This window comes from Carcharodon carcharias, chromosome 13 (genome assembly GCF_017639515.1).
Source record: "Carcharodon carcharias isolate sCarCar2 chromosome 13, sCarCar2.pri, whole genome shotgun sequence".
Classification (NCBI taxonomy): Eukaryota; Metazoa; Chordata; class Chondrichthyes; order Lamniformes; family Lamnidae; genus Carcharodon; species Carcharodon carcharias.
The window spans coordinates 12,837,430-12,855,697 of record NC_054479.1 but is presented as its reverse complement, the minus strand read 5'-3'; the positions used below and the strand labels follow the sequence as shown (position 1 = coordinate 12,855,697).

At 41.2% G+C, this 18,268-nt stretch overlaps 1 protein-coding gene across 2 annotated transcripts in view; it reads left to right on the top strand.

The window, feature by feature from the left end:
• ydjc (YdjC chitooligosaccharide deacetylase homolog) overlaps positions 1–16,558 on the top strand; it is a 64,277-nt gene extending 47,719 nt beyond the window's left edge. For both annotated transcript variants that reach the window (XM_041201910.1, XM_041201909.1), the window contains exons 4-6: positions 6,462–6,561; positions 9,460–9,637; positions 15,180–16,558. In XM_041201910.1, coding sequence (XP_041057844.1) covers positions 6,462–6,561; positions 9,460–9,637; positions 15,180–15,528 — 627 coding nt within the window. In that variant the 3' untranslated portion in view covers positions 15,529–16,558. The remainder of the gene's footprint in view (positions 1–6,461; positions 6,562–9,459; positions 9,638–15,179) is intronic.
• The last annotated feature ends 1,710 nt before the right edge of the window (positions 16,559–18,268 follow it).

Sequence of the window (18,268 nt, the reverse complement as noted above, 5' to 3'; positions counted from 1 at the left end):
CATCTATGTCTTTATTACTTAGACTTGACATATTCTCACATACTCCTGGCCCACCACTCACATACCTGGTGTAAACTTGAGGTCACCCTGCTGCCCGTGTCCTAACTCACACCAAGTCGCATTCAGCCATCATCCCTGTGCTCGCTGGCTTACGTGTCTCCTTTAAGCAGCATCTTGATTTTTAAATTCTCATCCTTGTTCTCAAGTTCCACCCCATCCAACCCCCCCTTCACCCCCCCCCCCCCACCCCCCCACCCATTTCTATAATCACCTCCAGCCCTAGAACCCTCTGGGATTTCTGCACTCTTCGAATTCCAGCCTCTTGAGCATTCCTGATCTCAGTTGTTTCACCATTGGTAGCCTTTCCTGCAGTTTCTTTGGTCCTTAGCTCTGGAAATCTCCACCCCTCCCCTCTAAATCTCCACCCCTCTACGTTGCTTTCTTCCTTTAAGACACTCCTTACAATCATCTCTTTGACCAAGCTTTTGGTCATCTGACCTAAGATCTCCTTAAGTGTCTCTCTCTGTTCAGTGCCTTGGAAAGTAAAGGCACGAGAGAAATACAAGCTGTTGTGTAAAGTTTTTAAAATGTGAAGGGTACTTTTGTTACTGGACGGAAAGATTGGCCAGAATTTTACATCCTGCGGCTGACCCGTCCAGTCGTGAAATGGCCCGAGAAGACGTTGGGCGAGCTTCCCAGCGTCATCGCACACTCGCGCAATATCTCACTTGGCCGGTGCACGCGGCAGTCGACAATTAAGTGGGGAATTGGGCCCATTGAGGAGGCAATTTAAAGAGATTTTTTGTGGCCCGTCTGCTCCTATGTTTGGCGGACGCGGCCAATCTGCCAGGCGGCCTTTACCTTTACCTCAGTGCAGGGACAGGATGAAATCTCCATGGGGGAAGTAAAATGAAGAGGGATATCTGGGTACTGTTATCCTGAGGTATGCTTTCAGGTCCTTGATATGCTGCATTGGACATATTTTGCAGCATTTTCGTTCTGTTTATTCCGCAGCTCCTTGAGGCAGCTGTCTGCCACCAGGGAGCTCACTGGGAAGCACTCACCAGTACCCGCCAGCCCTCACCGGCAGTGCTGAGCCTATCTCGGCACACGTTTCACACTGGCTGGCCGTTAATTGACCACCCAGCGTGAAATCACAGTCGGGGGCCCGTCAATCGCAAGCGCCCAACGAGCGAAAAAGTCAGGCCATTGCTTTTTATTTGAAAACGTTAGCTGCTGGAGGTTGTTTCCTGCCCATGCTTCCATTTCCTATAGTCCCTGATTCCACTCAGTCCCCAACTCCATTCTAATGGTCTAGCTGTTTATCCAGCGATAGAGGAAAATACACACCATCCCAGCATATTTTTCTCAACGCATAGAGATGACATACAGTAAATTTGATATAATCCCTTTAATTTAATAGCTAAAATACCTTAGGCGGGGTGGGGGGAGCAGGGTTGGGTGCATATTTGCAATATGTGCTCCCCATTGGATGAGATTTCACCAAAGAAACATTGTGTTTTAAAAAAAAAAAATTGCCCTTTTTTTAATCTTTAGAAAGATGCAGCAAACATTGGACATGAAGTTCCAAAGGGAGGGGCGTTGGTATATCAGGGGAAAAAAGAACCTCCTGCACTAAACCATTACCACTTCTTGCCTCTCTTTGCTTCACCATTGGTAGCCTTTCCTGCAGTTTCCTTGGTCCTTAGCTCTGGAAATCCCACCACACCCCTCCAAATCTCCACCCACCACCTCCCCCCGCCCACCCCCCCCCCACCCCTCCAAATCTCCACCCACCACCCCTCTATGATGCTTTCCTCCTTTAAGACACTCCTTAGAATCATCTCTTTGACCAAGCTTTTGGTCATCTGATCTAATATCTGCTTAAGTGGCTCAATGCCTTGGAATGTGAAGGCACGAGAGAAATACAAGCTGTTGTGTAAAGTTTTTAAACATGTAAAGGGTATTTTTGGTACTGGATGGAAAGATTGGCCAGACTGAGACTATTGTACATAGACAGTGCAAGCAGCCCATGATTGTATTGCAGCTCTGTTTCTGCCATCTAGTGGATTAGGTTCAGAAACTCAAACCAGAAGGAAGAGTCTGTCCACAGTGATATCTAATTAACTTGAAATTTAAAAGAAGTTTTTTTTTGAATCCTGGAAATCTCTCGCACTTTCAGCAGAAAAAGTATCACATTTATTAGAAAAGGTTAATTGTCTAAGACCAAAGTGGTTCAGAAATGAAGTGCTGCGCAGTAAATAAATAACCCTCATTCTCGGTAACAATAAATGTGCTTCATCTGACTTTCAATAATGTATGTTCTCCATTTTCCCACATGGGCAGTTGTAATCCCCTCCACTCCCTTCTTTCTTTTAATAAAGCACTGAATAATGCGCATATTTACATATACCGCCACCATCTTTTCGAGGGTAGTTTGGGATAGGCAGTGAATACTAACTCTGCCAGTAATGTTCACATCTCAAGAATGAATATCTAAAAAAAGTGTGTTGAGACCCTGAATGACATCTATCTTCTGTTAGTTTATTCCACAGAGCTGATTTCATTTAACTGAAGTGTACATGAATAATATAGAGCTCTAGATATTGATTAACTTCAAAGTATATATATATATATTTTCAAAATTCAAGAGCAGTTGCATAAAGACATCTCTCTATACATCAGCCTGTTCTTTTAACTTGTAATCTCATTAGGGAGAGAGAGAAATTGAAGTGAGTATTGCAGAGTTGTAGTTGACTGCAGCCAAAGAATTTGGAAAAATAAATAGTATAATTTTGCTTTTCTAAGGAGATATGCACATTAGAATTTTACTCCTTCCATAATTAATAGTGGCAAGATGAACAGAACACAAGAACAACTTAATCACAGCTTTTGAGAACCGATGTGATAATTCACGTCATTGGAGCTGTTACAAATTGCTGAGATTGATCGATTAATTGGAAATAAATAAATAAATTGCTTATAAAACTGTCAATGAAGTTTTATAATCATTGAGAGCACCAAATGAGGGAACCAAATGTAATCTTCCCAAGTCTGCTAAAGACAGGAAGCTCGGTGGCAATGTGAGCAATGAGGAAGGTGTTAAGAGGCTTTAAGGCGATTTAGACAGGTTGGGTGAGTGGACAAATTGATGTCAGATGCAGTACAACATGGGTAAGTGTGAAGTTATCCACTTTGGTAGGAAAAACAGAATGGCAGAGTAGCATTTAAATGGTGATAGATTGGGAAATGTTGATGTACAAAGGGACCTGGGTGTCCTTGTACACCGATCACTGAAAACAAACATGCAGGTGCAGCAAGCAGTTATGATGGCAAATGGTATGTTGGCCTTCATTGTGAGAGGACTTGAGTACAGGAGCAAGGATGTCTTACTGCAGCTGTACAGGGCCACACCTAGAGTATTGTGTGCAGTTTTGGTGTTCTTACCTAAGAAAGGATATACTTGCCATAGAGGGAGTGCAGCGAAGGTTCAGCAGACTGATTCCTGGGATGGCAGGATTGTCATATGAGGAGAGATTGGGTCAACTGGGCTGTATTCACTAGAGTTTAGAAGAATGAGAGGGGATCTCATTGAAACGTATAAAATTATGTCAGGGATGGACAGACTGGATGCAGGGATGATGTTTCCTCTGGCCGGGGGTGGGGTCTAGAACATGGGATCACAGTCTCAGGATATGGGGTAGGTCATCCAGGACTGAGATGTGGAGAAATTTCTTCACTCAGGGTGGTGAACCTATGGAATTCTTGACCACAGAAGGCTGTGAAAGCCAAGTCACTGAATATATTTAAAAAGGAAACAGATTTCTAGACTCTAAAGGTGACAAAGGGAATGTGGAGAGAGCGGGAGTACGGCGTTGAGATACAGGATCAGCCATAATCATATTGAATGGTGGAGCAGGCTCGAAGGGCAGAAGGACCTATTTTCTATGTTTCAGGCTCCAGGTCAAGAGGAATCCATCTTGAATACCTACTTAGCTACAATTTGTTTAAAAAGTGTTTTGCATCTGTAAAGGGTTCTGAGTACATAACTAAGAACTGTTTCCTCTGGCAGGTGGGTTAAGAATCGTTTCTACTGGCAGAACGGTCAGCAGCTAGAGGACACAAATTTAAGGTTAATTGACAAATAAAATCAGAGGGGATATAAGGTTCCTTTTTTTCTAACTACTCGCCCTGTTAAGATCTGGAACCCGCTGCCTGATTAAGCAGTGGAAACAGATCCAACAGTCACTCTCAAAGGGAATTGGATGTATACTTGAAAAGGAAATATTAGCGGGAGGTTGGAGAAAAAAGCAGGAGAGTGGAACTAATTGAGCAGCTCTTCAAAAAGCTGGCATAGGCACAATCAGCTGAGCAGGCTCTGTACGATTTTATAACAGTGTGTGAAGACTGGAGTGTAAATGATACAAGCTGGACATGAGACTTGTTTTTACAGTAAAGTTTAGATGATGCCCTATTTTATAAGGACAGGAGCAGTATAGTTAAAAAAACAAATAACTATATTATTCCACTGGTAAGGTGAAACAGTGTTCCTCTAAACCCCAAACTGCTCCTATATAGAGTTACTAATAAACTGCAGGCATTGCGCCTCAGGTATTTCTGTTGCTGGAGAGTTTGTCTGTACATTTCAAAAAGCTGCCTTTGTTTGTTCATACTACTTTAAATCACAGGTGACTTGCTATGTGGTCTTATGAGAACCAGTAGATAATGACAGGTAGAGTTCAGCAAAAGGAGTGAAACTATGTCCTTTAAGATTATAAATTCTAGTTGCTGTTAAACATAGAATAAGGTTAATTATTGCTGGATGAGAGACATTGCAGAGTAGATGTACCTTGTAATCTTTCTTAGGTCAATGATTTTTTTCATCAATTCTGATGAAAGATCATTGACTGGAAACATTAACTCTATTTCTCGCACCACAGGTCTGCCTGACCTGCTGAGTATGTCCAGCATTTTGTCTTTATTTCAGATTTCCAGCGTCCGTGGTATTTTCCTTTCGTAAAGTTTCCTGTTCAGCCTCCAGCATGAAATACCTGTCTTTCATTCTCTTTTTTAAAATTGCTTTGCATATCTAACAAATGTGTCTTTTTGAAATGCGACATCTGCACTAACTTGTGGGGAAAAGTTCTTTGGAATAGATAAATGGGATTCATTACACATTAACATAGTAAACCATTGAAATTGACAGCTAAACTCTCCCCAGTGTATGACAGAAACTTTAGGGGCTGTGAAATATGATCTGTATCCTACTTTGTGCTCATTCACATGAGAGTTCTTGTAGGGTAAGAACAGACTAGTGTTTATATAGTGGTCCAGATTTTTGTGGTCAATGGTGAAGTGAAAGCACTTGCTGATGTCTAAGAAAACTGTCCACAAAGACCCAGTGAGCTCTGTAGCTTGGATTTCACCTTTCCTGGTGTTAATTTCATTCTGGAGACACCTATAGGGCATCTTTGTCACCAACCAAGATAAGCAGCCAATCACAATGAAGAATTCTCCCAGGCAGCAAAACAAGAAATAATGAGTATGTTTTATCATTCATTTTTTAAAAATAATTTCACAGGAAGAAAAATAAAGATTGGGACAGACACATGGGATAAAGGTAGAAGCTGAAATATCATAAACACGTGTGGATGCCAGAGGTAGCTGTCAGTTTCACTGTCATTACAATTGTTTGCCATTGAAATGTTTCAGAGAGACAAAGTACTTTATCAGCTGTTACTTTGAAGAGCAGTGACTGTTATGTGGTCAGATGTTTGTTTGAATTTATCCATTCAAGGAATGTGGCCAGGCTAGCATTTATTGTTTTTGAGGTTGTGGTGAGCCACCTTCTTGAACCACTGCAATCCATGTAGCGAAGGTATTCCCCATGCTGTTGGGTAGGGAGTTCCAGGATTTTAACCCAGCGACAGTGAAGGAGTAGTGATAGTCAGAATGCTGCATGACTTGGAGGGGAACTTACAGGTGGTGGTGTTCCCATGCGCCTGCTGTCCCCATCCTTGATTGTCGAGGTCTCAGATTTGAGGGTTGCTGTTGGAGAAGCCTTGGTGAGTTGCTGCAATGCATCTTGTAGATGGTACACAATGTTGCCTGTGGTGGAAGAAGTAAGTGTTTAAGTTGGTGGATGGGTCGCTGCTCAAGCATGTCAAGTTTTACATATAGATCCTACAACCAAAGATAAGATGAAAGGTGTTTTTTTTTGGGTTGTATAGAGAGAATAGGGAGAACGTTAACCTGGAGAAGGCTTTGCTGTGGTGGAGTAGGAACTTTAACATCCACTTGAATCACTACACAGGGCTTTTTCTCAAAGTAGTCCACCTGCACATCCTAAGTTGCTGCATCATGTGCCCTATGTTTTCCATTACTAAAGTATTTACTCTAGTAAAAGACAGGGCAGATTAATCAGATTTATTCTTATCTGCTTTCTCAATTTTACCTTTCAGGTAGATCAAGAACTAAGGGGGCAAGTAGATCTGTTTTGTGAACTGACAGGACATTTACCTCAACATATGGACGGACATCAGCATGTTCATGTCTTACCAGGTAAGAACAAATGGAATGTATGTAATTACTCACCTCCAACTAAAGGTGTTAAAGGGGCACAGCCGGGAAACATTTACCTTTAAAAAAATATTTTAAATGGGAATCTCTGAATTGCAGGGAAGAAAACTGCTGTGGACCCATGTATTAGTTTCACCTCTCCCTGTTCCAAGTGCTTGCTAACGCCAGTTTGGCGATGACCCTTTAACAACTCAGTGTAAGCTTGGAAATATTTGGAAAGTGCCACAGGTGTCTCAACAAGATGAGTTACGGCACTGATGCTCAGATTTCCCCAACAAGCAAAATGCTGATGAAGGTAAACCAGAATCGGAGGGTGGCAACCCCATAGGGCCAATGTAACAAAACTGCACCGTCAGTGGGCAGCCTCACCTAGGCACGTGCTCACTCCCCACATGATTTTCATTCATTAAAGTGGACAGAAAATCGCAGGTACGGAGCCTGAAGTTATGCATTCACGCATTTATAAAACCTGTTCCTCACGTCAGTTAGCTACACAAGGGCAGGTCCTGATTCTAATGCACAGCTACGAATCTCTTCAAATGACACACTGATCAACCTGAGGCATATTTTGCAGGAATCTATATAGTTCTAGGTAGGGACAATTAGAAAACCGGTGTTGATATCAGCGATGGTAAAGCAGTTGATGCCAATATGACAGTGGAAGGGAGAGCGATGGGGGTAACATCTTAAAATAAAAACCGCTTGCAGAAATTCAGTTGTGCCCTAATTATGGTGCAATCCCAGTGCAGTACGTGCTGGGTGCACCCAGTATGTCAATGACAGGACCCTGGACCCCCAGCTGCAGTAACAGTGCTGAGAGTGCGCCAGTTCTGGGGCATGAATTCAGCAGTCTAGAGCACTGACCAGAGAACCAAGGTGAATTCTGTAGTTTGTAGTGGACAGCAGCTCAGACTACTGATGTTTTTTTTTTAAAAAGTACCTTTTTTTGGATGATTACCTTCAGTGGCTCCTTTAAAAACTGTTAGTAAGGCCACGTGCAGATTGTGCGCAGACCTGGTAACCTTGAACAAAGCAGAGCTGATTCGGGTTTTGGTCCTGAAGGTGCAATCCGGCACAAAAGGTTGACCCCCTTAACTGGATTTCTTTGTAATCTTTTACCTCTTTTTAGAAAAATGCCCAATTTCACAGTAGCTCGGGGAGTTGTCCAACCCAGCTTTGAAGGTCCTCCTACTGATTCTCCTGTGTCCAGATGTGTAATATGAGGGGGTACTGACCAGTGCCTCAAATTCTCATTGTGTTGATGGCTGTTGGCAATCAACATGTGGGGGGAAATGTTTCTAAACCCCTAAAATAATTTGTAGAAATTGAGCATTGTACTACAGCTACTGGTTGTTTCTTCCAATATGATGCTGTTGGTGTATCGTGCCACTGCTCTGGCAAGCTTGGATGTGCACTGAGCTCCACTTCCTGGGCAGCTGATTTTTAAAAAGATGATGTTACAACAGTGGGAAGCAGCAGCTCCTCTCCTGGCATCAGGCAGAGTCAGAGGTAAGCTAGTGAAAAAAAGGGCTCTCATTTCTCTAACGCCTTTCAATTCGGGGTGTCCCAAAGTGCTTTGCAGCGAAATAATTTTGAAACGTAGCCAACATTATAAAGCTGGAATTGAGATTACCAAGCTGAGATAATTGACCAAACAGTTTGTTTTCAGTGAAGTTGTTTGAGAGACAAACGTTGGCCAACGAGAAGCCTCTGTTGATCAAGTAATAGCTTCAGATCTTTTGCATCCACCTGCGACATCAGACAGGGCCTCAGTTTAACATCACATCCAAAATACAGCACCTCAGACAGTGTAGTACTGCACTGGGGTGTCAGCATTATGTACTCACGTCTCTGTAGTGGGAATTGAACCAAAGACTTGCACCTAAGCAACTGAGCCAATTTTGCCAGTAAGGATAAAATCCTGCAATGAAGGACAGCAACCCTTCCCAAGAGCCACGGATCCAATGAGAGAGTTGGGAGCTCAGCGGTGCTGGCAGTGACCATTGCTGACGCTGCAGCTCCAAGAAGAGGGCACCTCCTGTGGCCAGGTGTCCTCAGGGTGGAGGTAGGTAGGTAGGTAGGTTGGGGGTAGCTGGGACCAGGCAGCCAGGTCCTGACAAGTGGGGGTGGGGAGGAAGTGGACATGATTTGCTGGCAGCAACATTTGCTGAAGGTGACAGAGGTCCCCTCTGAGTGAGTCAAGGTACGACCACAAAGGAGGCTGCCTACCCCTAACCCTCCCCGGAGCCCGCAAGACCAGGGTTCACTGGATAGTCTCCCAATGCACCATTCTGACACAGATGAATGCTCAGAGGCAGAAATTGGCCCTTTACCCACTTAGTGGCTCAATTGGGTTTCCAACAGCCACCATCTTCCCCACCGCTGGCAATATGGCATGGCAGCAGGAAGATATCAGGCTCACTACCCCCATGATAACACCTCCCCCCACCATTTTATTTAAATTATTTGTTCACAGGATGTGGGTGCTGCTGGCTGGACCAGCGTTTATTGCCCACCACTAATTGCCCTTTAAGGTTTCCAGCCCATCTCCTAAGGGCCCAGAAAATTCTGGCCTAAATCACACTGCTTCACAAGACGTCCTTCTAAAGCTCTTGGTTGACTGCGCTCAGACATCGTATCACCTATACAAACTTCTCATGAACACAAAATTGGGATAACTGCGATGTTAAATGAATGTCCTTTTTGAAAGGAATTGTATTGAACTCATAACTTCAAATGCTAAACTAGACCAAATTAGAAGTACCAAATGTCAAAATCTAATTATGAATCTTGTGGATATTTTTGATGCATCAAAATAAGATGCAGGATGAAAACTAACAGAGCTATTGTGTTCATGTATTTCTATTTTCTGGTACACAGGTATTAGAGATATATTTGCACAAGTGCTTTCAGATTATGGGATCAAGTATACCCGCGTTCCAATAGAACCAGGCCTACGTGACTGTGATTGGATAGGACAGCAGCTAATGGACTTTTACCTACAGGTGGAAAAAGATGCATTCAATTCTATAGATGTATTTCGAAGACATGGAATCAGGTAAATGGCAACAGAGCTCCTACTTTGCAAATAACAAACTGCTTTGGAAGCAGGTATAAGGCAATTAAGTTTAATCTGTGAAAGTTTATTTTAAGCCTATATTACTGCCACCTTCATCACTTTCCTTCCCCCAAACATCTCCCACCTTTGCGGTCAACTGCGGACAGATGTGGTCATGCTGATTCACCACCTCCCACCCCCCAGTCGATGCAGAATTATCCTTTTTTTTTACCCCTCCACATAGTTTATCTGGTACAAACGAAAAGAGAAAAAAGTCCGACATTTTCCAGAAATCAAATGAAAATTGTGTGGTCTTCTCCCAAAGCCTGGTGGAAGATTTTTTTTTAAATCCTCCTGTTGACTGTTTCCTGTACACGAGGGGCCAGTTTTCAACTTGTGAATCTCCTGCGTCAGTTTTGCTTTGCCTTGGAAATAGGGGCAGTAGGCCTGCTCCACCGTTCCACATGATCACAGCTGATCTTCAGATTCAACTCATTCCCACCCTCTCCCCCCACCTGTCGAAGGGTCATGAGGACTCGAAACGTCTCTTTTCTTCTCCGCCGATGCTGCCAGACCTGCTGAGTTTTTCCAGGTAATTCTGTTTTTGTTTTGGATTTCCAGCATCCGCAGTTTTTTTGTTTTTATCTCTCCCCCTATATCCTTTGATTTCCTGAGACACTAAATATCGGTCGATCTCAACCTTAAATATTCAATGATGGAGCATCCACAACCCTCTGAGTAGAGAATTCCAAAGATTCACAAACCTTTGAGGGAAGAAATTCCACCTTAGCCTCAGGGTAAGGGGGCCAGTCGTTTAGGACAGAGCTATGCCCCCGTGATCTACATTCCAGAGTCAGGGAAAACAACCTCCGTGTCTACCCTGTCAAGCCCCTTCAGAATCATCCAAATGCCAGAGCGCACAGACCCAATGTAACTCAGCCTCTCATCGTAGGAGAACCCTCATCCCAGGGACCAATCTAGTGAACACAGCAATAGACCAGTCAGTTTCTTAGCTCCATCTACCTGCCTTGGTGGGTAACCCTTAACACACTGGTCTAACAAAATCTAAATGTTAAAATTTTCAATTGACAAGTAATAATTTGGCTCTCTGCATTCAACACACTTTTTTGAAAATTGCACACAGACCAGCATCAGAATTCAATCTATTGGACCCTATTTCCGGATTTTTAGTGTGGATACTGGCAGCATTTATCGAAGAGCTCTCAACACATTAAGACTTAAAATCTGCATCTCAAGCGCAGACACTGCATCATAAAGTGTCTTCTGAGTCTCTGAACTAGCATTTCAAAAGCACTGGTTTAAGTAAGCCTATTAGTTTGTTACCAGGGAACATTAGGCTCATGACATGTCAGACTTTGACAGCCTAAAACCCTCAAATCAAAAGATATATTCTCTGCAGGACAGTTGCTGGTGTCATCTGAAAGATTTAATAATAATTATTACACTTATCAAGAAGGAACATTTGAACTACAGCTAACAAGCCTGTGCTTAACACCTCTGCTTTGTGGCTGCAGAAATAGGCTAGAAGTACCATGAAAGATGGTACTTATTCACATCCTGTTGTACTAATGAGTCAACCGAAGCTAGTTCCAAGAAGGACAATGCCCCACCCCAACCTCCCCGGAAACAAATCCTGTCTTGGAAGGATTGACCAGTTACAATGAATCAAGATCTCATTGTTGTGTCATATCCAGCACAAGCCTTAGTTCTGTCCTCTACCTCAGAAGGATCATTACTACTGGAATTGCAGCATAAACTTATGGCTTGCTAATTTACTCATAACCTCTTGGAAACATTCCCAGGAAGAGGAAGGCATAACGGCTTTCCTATTCTTGAAATTTAACACTTCCTGGGCAGTAAAATGCAGGCCGCGCTGCCATTCTGCGATTCCCATACTCAATTCTGAAAGCGCCGTCCAGGTCTTTGGGAAATCCTGGATTGATGCTTTGTTTTGATTGAGACACAGACGTCTGATTTGCTGATGCCCGTCCCATTCAGCAAAACTTTGTAGCCACGGTAACCATGGGAGATAGTCATCGATCTGAAACGTTAACTCTCTTTCGCTCTACAGATGCTGCCTGACCTGAGTATTTCCAGCATTTTCCATTATTGTTAATCATGAAGGAAGCCTCTTCTTTCTATGTCATGGAGTTCCCAGTGGGTGTGATAGATTTATCAAAGGATGCAGAGTTGTCCTAAGATTGGAGCTCTAATACATCCATTGCTAGATTTAAAAAAAAACAAAGTATAAGCGTCTGTGGGACACTCGGCAATAAAGGTGACTGAATATCAGATTTATGTTTAACTTGCATTTCTATAGCACCTTTCACAACTTAGCTAGTCCCAAAACACTTTTAGCCAATCAAGTAGTTTTGAAGTGTAGTAACTTCTGCAATGTCAGGGAAACATGGCAACCAATTTGCTTACGGCAGTATGATACACTAAGTCCTCTCAAAGTTCTAATTGTGTTCCTGAAAATCGGGAGTAAGTGAATCATTGATCCTATGGGAACCCATGTTAAAGCTGGATTTGGGTTGCTAAGTGCAACTTGAAATACATGTACCGTACATGTGCAGCCTGTACATTCCTGGCTGAAATAGCTTGCAAAGTGAAATAAATCACTGCATAATTTATAAATTATATTTAATGGCAAGCTCAACCCTGTAAGTCTGTTTTGGTGAGGCTGATTGAGGGATAAATAGTAACCAGGGCTCTTCAAAATAGTACCATGGTTGCTTTTATGTCCACTTGACAGATAGCACCTGTTTAACGTCTTATTCAAAAGATGACACCTCGGTACTGCCCTCAGAAGTTTAACTAGCTTAGATCTTCAAACATAATATAGTCCAAACTAACACTTCCACAAAGCTGCATCGATGAGTATGCAGCCTAGAATGTACTGCACAAACCTTATTCTGTCAACTTAAAATTTATTTTGCAGCTGTACAAGTGTTAAGATGCCATACATTAGAAAAATGAAATGAAGGCAAAACGTTGGTCCAAATCCTTGTAATACATTTCTACTGGTGTATAATATGTAAACTAGGATTTATTAGTTAGTTTATATAACTCTAACCTGGATCTAGTTGCCAAGCTTAGACCTGATCCTTTTATCCTTGGATTAATCTAAGATTTGTCAAAACTAACACCCAATATCTTTAACTCCTCCTCACAGGAATGCTGGGCTATTCTGTTCAAACCTAACCGATCATAGGGACCCACCACACCTTTACAAAATGTTGTCGTTTGGATCAATTAAAGATTGTTGCTTTCAAAGGAGACTTCAATATCCAGATTACTTTTGTTTTGGCACTATTTTCTTTCATGGAATGTGGTTAGGCCAGCATTTGTTGCCCATCTCTATTTGCCCGTGAACCATTGCTGTGGGCACTCTGTTGTTAGGAAAGGCCAGGACTTTAATCCCATGACAGTGAAGGAATGGCAATTTAGTTCCAAGTCAGGATGGTGTGTCACTTGGAGGCAGTGGTATTCCCATGCGTCTGTGGCCCGGACCTTCTGTAATTTGTTTTTTTTAAAATGCTAGAAACACTCAAAAGGTCTGGCAGCAGTCAAAGGTTATCAAATTCAATCATCAACTCAAGTACTTGATTTTGTTTTTAATTCAGATTTTTGTTAACTGTCATTCTTTGAAAGTATTTATAATCCACAAACTTTACTCCAAACTTTCTTCCTTACAACTACCTCTAATTCAGAGCAGCAGGTCTTTACTGTTGAAACCTGCTGCCTTTATTGTGTACCCCAAGTCTGATGCAGGATGCCTTAATTATGTAATCATAGTATATTATTCAAAATAGTATGGGAGCGAGCAAAACAGTTCCAACAGTTCACAGCATACAAACTGGTTTTCATCTGGAGGATGCAAGAAGGATAAACTACTATAGAGGGAACTAAAATTGCATTGTTATTGCAAACTAATTAATACAAATGTAAAACGCTATTCAGAATACATTCATTGACACTTAAGTAGAATTTGTTCAGACTAGTCCTGATGCTCAGTTCCATGCTGCTTTGGATCAGCTCGATGGACCAGCTGGTCTTTTGCTGTCTGTATTTCCGAACATAGTTATAATTGCTTCGCAACATATTCCTTTTAAGGTTCATTTAGCAGTTAACTGCAACGGAGCAAACATCTAAACCTTCTAAATTGTGAGTAAAGATTTCAAGTTAGCTTTGAATCCTCCTTCTAAACCATGTTCAGCTGTTACCATTCAAGCTGTCTTGCACGTTTGATACCTTATAGGAATTATTGTTATACTAAAGTACAAGCATGGTGTTTAAAACATGACAACTTATGTTTTCAGCTTAACTGTTGCATTCTTAATATAGTAAAAATCCCAACTACCAGCTTGACCAGTGATATATATTAATAAAGCCATCAAAAAAGCACCGGTGTTCATTTTTAAGAGTAGAAAAATTAAGCAGAGAAATGATATTAAACACAGATTCTTGGTCAGAGCACACTTAAGAGCTGTGCAGTTTTGGTCTCAAGAACATGGAGGCAGTGGAGAAGGTGCAAATAAAAGACTAACCAGACTTATACCAGAGCTGAAAAGGTTTATACCCATCAGGGAAAATTGAATAGGCTAGGGCTCTTCTCTAGAGAAGGGAATACCATGGGATGACTTGATAGAATTCTTTAATAAAGGGTTTGATAGGGTACATGTAGAAAAGATGTTCCCACTGGTAGGTGATAAATATATGATAAGCTCTAATAAATCCAATAGCGAATTTAGGAGAAACCCCTCCACCCAGAACATGTGGTTAGAATGTGGAATTCCCTACCACAAAGTAGTTTTGGCAAATAGCATAGATGCATATGAGATTATAGGAAGGCAGCTAATGGAATGCTGGTCTTTATATCTGGAGGAATAGAGTACTAGGGGCTGGAAGTCATATTTTAACTATTAGTAAGGATATATTGGCCTTGCAGGAACTGCAACATGGATTCTTGGAACAATACCTGGACTTCAAGGGTTAAACTACAGGGAGAGATTAAACAAATGGCTATGTTCCCTGTAATTTATGGCTAAGGGGTGATTTGGTTGAAGTTTAAAGATATCTCAGTAACAGGGTAAAAACTAGTTCTGGAGTCCAAGACTAAGGGACATTGTCTAAAGATTAGAGCCAAACCTTTAGGAGCAAAATTAAGAAACATTTTCACACAATGGGCGGTGGACGTCTGGAACAAAAACAAAGTGCTGGAAAACCTCAATAGATGTGGCAGTATCTGAGAAAAGAGAAGCAGAGTTAATGTTTTGAGTGCAATATGACTTCTTTGCAAGATGTTTGGAACTATCTTCTGCAATGTAATACCGTGCACAAGTTCCTGGGGTGGCCAATTGAGGGAGCAGTTTGCAAAATGCTTGCTTGGCTGTGAGCGCCACCCACCTCATTGGCTGACAGTGCTATCAATAGATGCTATTCCACTTGTAAGCATGGCAAGGTTTAAATTACATTTCATCTTAATGATGGCTACTTTAAATTTTATTACTCCCAACAGGTGGACTGATATCTACATTGGCCTAACAACAATGGGGAAAAATATGTCAGTTTCAAACATCCAGAGAGTCATCGAGAATGCCATAGCTACAGGGAAAGTAAAGCAACATTTGGACATCTCCTGTGGGAAAAAATTCCGACCGCTGCATGATGATACAATATTGACAATAGAACTAATGGTGCATCCTGGTTATTCCAGCTTCCCTGAAGAGGGGGGATGTGGTGAAGGGCCTGATGAGTTTTCAATGTCTGCAGACCGATTTCATGAACTGCAAATCCTCAAGGAGTCAAAGCTATTAAAGTATTATGAGGACAAAAATATACAACTATGTGCCTTTAAAGACTTATAAAGGAAATAGGAGCTGGCATGGCAAATTAGGGAGGGGGAAGAAAAAATCTAGCTTGAGGTTTTCAGGAGTATAAGGTGGTAGCGTCTGCCAGAAATTCTTGCAAATTGACATGGAATTACACAAAATGACAAGATCATTAGAGAAGTGGAGTTAAAAATAATCCAATATTTCATTCATCAGACAGAAAAATGCATGACCTTTAACAGAATTAGAAGTTAACCACTGTGGTGAAACCCCTTTGATTACTTCAAGTCCCAATCAGGGCAGATGGCAGTGCCAGTTCTGAAAAAAAACTTTAGATGGTCATTGATGGATTTATTTATTCTGCATAATCTTTCTAGGAAACAGAAATTAGGTTCACAGTGCTGTCTTCCGAATATTTTGAAGCATTCTACCCACAGAATCAAGTAACAAGGTAACCAAAAGTTGGTAAAACTAATGCCTCAGAAGAAGCTTATATTTAGAAACCACTAGATATCAATACTCATTTAAACAGGAACTATGCAGAGAGAAAATTATGAAACAGAATTGTGCAATAACTTGAAATTCATTATGAAGACATGGTATGATCATTGATCAATGATTGTCCGTATTTGGTCATTATTAGGTTATAAATTAAAAACTGGTGACGGAAATTACTCAACTGAATGTTTACACTATGCACTTGTGTGAACCGGAGTACGTCTCTCAAGTTTCTTGATGCAAAGTACTGTATTTTCCCTTCCTAGAAGTTATTGGTAAGGTTTATGGGTGGTATCATAACTTTCTGAAACACTACACTTAATGCTGACCATGTGGTTATTTCACAACAATGAAGTGAACTGCATTGGGTCTACAAGGTTGCTGATTTACTTTTTTTAAAATAAAAGTGAATGGTTATACTCCAGTATATTGCTTTTAAAAAAGATGCTTATTTGTACGAGTTTTGGCTTAAAAATTAGACTATGATTGTGTGAGTTGTATAGTGTTACAAAACATTCAAATGAAACTTAATAGAATTGGCAAATAAAATGATTTTGTTCATAATAAACATTGCATCTAATCCATGGCATTAATACTTGGAAACTAGAAAGGTTTGTATTATGAACAGCATTACTCGGATTGTGCACTTGTTTTCATGTTTGCAATTTCCTCAAATGTATTTACACCCATTTCTGCCAATAAGTGAACCCCTCCAGAAACCGTTTTGCCTCCACTACAAACAATTGTAAGAAAAACAGAGAACAGAGAAACTCAGCGGGTCTGGCAGCATCTGTGGGGAGAGAAACAGAGTTAACGTTGAGTCCAATATGAATGAGTTCTGAAGAGTCATACCGGACTCAATGTTAACTGTTAAATGTTAACTCTGCACAGATGCTGCCAGACCTGCTGAGCTTTTCCAGCATCTTCTGTTCTTCTTGCAGATTTCCAGCAGCCGCAGTACTTTGCTTTTACTTACCTGTCTCCGGAAACCCTCAGTGCACATCAGGTTGCAGAGATAATTACATTTTAGAACAGAACTTCAAAATAAACAAAACTACATTCAGTGCAAGTACCAAATAAATATACAACATCCATTGCCCTAGTAAGTGCCAAGATAACATGGCAGAACCATTTTTTTTTTACAGATTAAAATCTTACTAATTGTGCAAGTTAAATGACATTTCAGATACTGTCATCTTTAATGAAGCATACAATGCTCTTATACCATGTTCTGGTTTTAGTTTAGATCACCAGTTTTTCTTTTGATGTGCAAATTTGCTTGATTTTTAGTTTATTGAAAAGTTGCTCTTGAGTGGTGCTGTAAGGTAGTACAACTAAATCACAAGTACTTTCAAAACCATGTGGCAAGTTAATACTTTTCAGAATTTCAAAATGCTGCACATACAAGTCAAACAGTGCAAGGCCACATAAAAGTTATACTATCTAAAGTAATATCTACAGGTTTAGCAACAATTACTAATAAGCATACTATCCACAGAATCATTGTGAAGTGTAGCTTCTAACAGCCATGCACGCAAAAGAGCCTCACTGGAGTCTCTGACAGATAAAGTTGGGTTTGTGTATTTTTTGTTTCTCCTCTTTGATTTACTGGGCCCTGAGTCCACAATCACCAACTGCTCTCTGGCGCTTTACATGTGCAGACACCAAATGTTTCACCACAGCATTTTTGTGAAGGGGATCACAGCCAAGCTCAGGATTCTCACAAAACATCCACACACCTGCAGCTTTCTAACTGGTGTCACTGGCTAGCAACCATGGCCCAGAGGCTGAGGACTTACCTACTCTTTAGCCAAGGGGCACTGAGTCCTGTTTTAACATCACGGGTGGTCCTCCCAAGAGGTTATCTCAGCACACACCAGGAATTGAACTGGATCTGTATGATTCAGTGCTTCACCAAGATGGTGACTGGCCAATTAGGGAAGTCAAATCCAGTTAACATAGATAGCATCATATATAGAAGGGGAACAGTGAAGACAATGGTGAGAGGCTTTCATCAGAAAAAGGAAACCCACACCATCTGAAACATGAAACAAACCATGTTTTTTAAAATCTTAAAATGCATCATGCTGGAAATCAATTAAAATTCAGTTGCGAGATATAACCTGCACCTTGTTTTAGAGATTTCATGACTTGTGACTTTGAATAATGCCTTAGCTCTGATACTAGTACTCCCGGGCTGTATTTACACCCAAGCTACTGAACAGAGATTGGCAGCTGCAGATCAAGTTTCAGCCAGGGAATATCCTTTAGTTTGGTT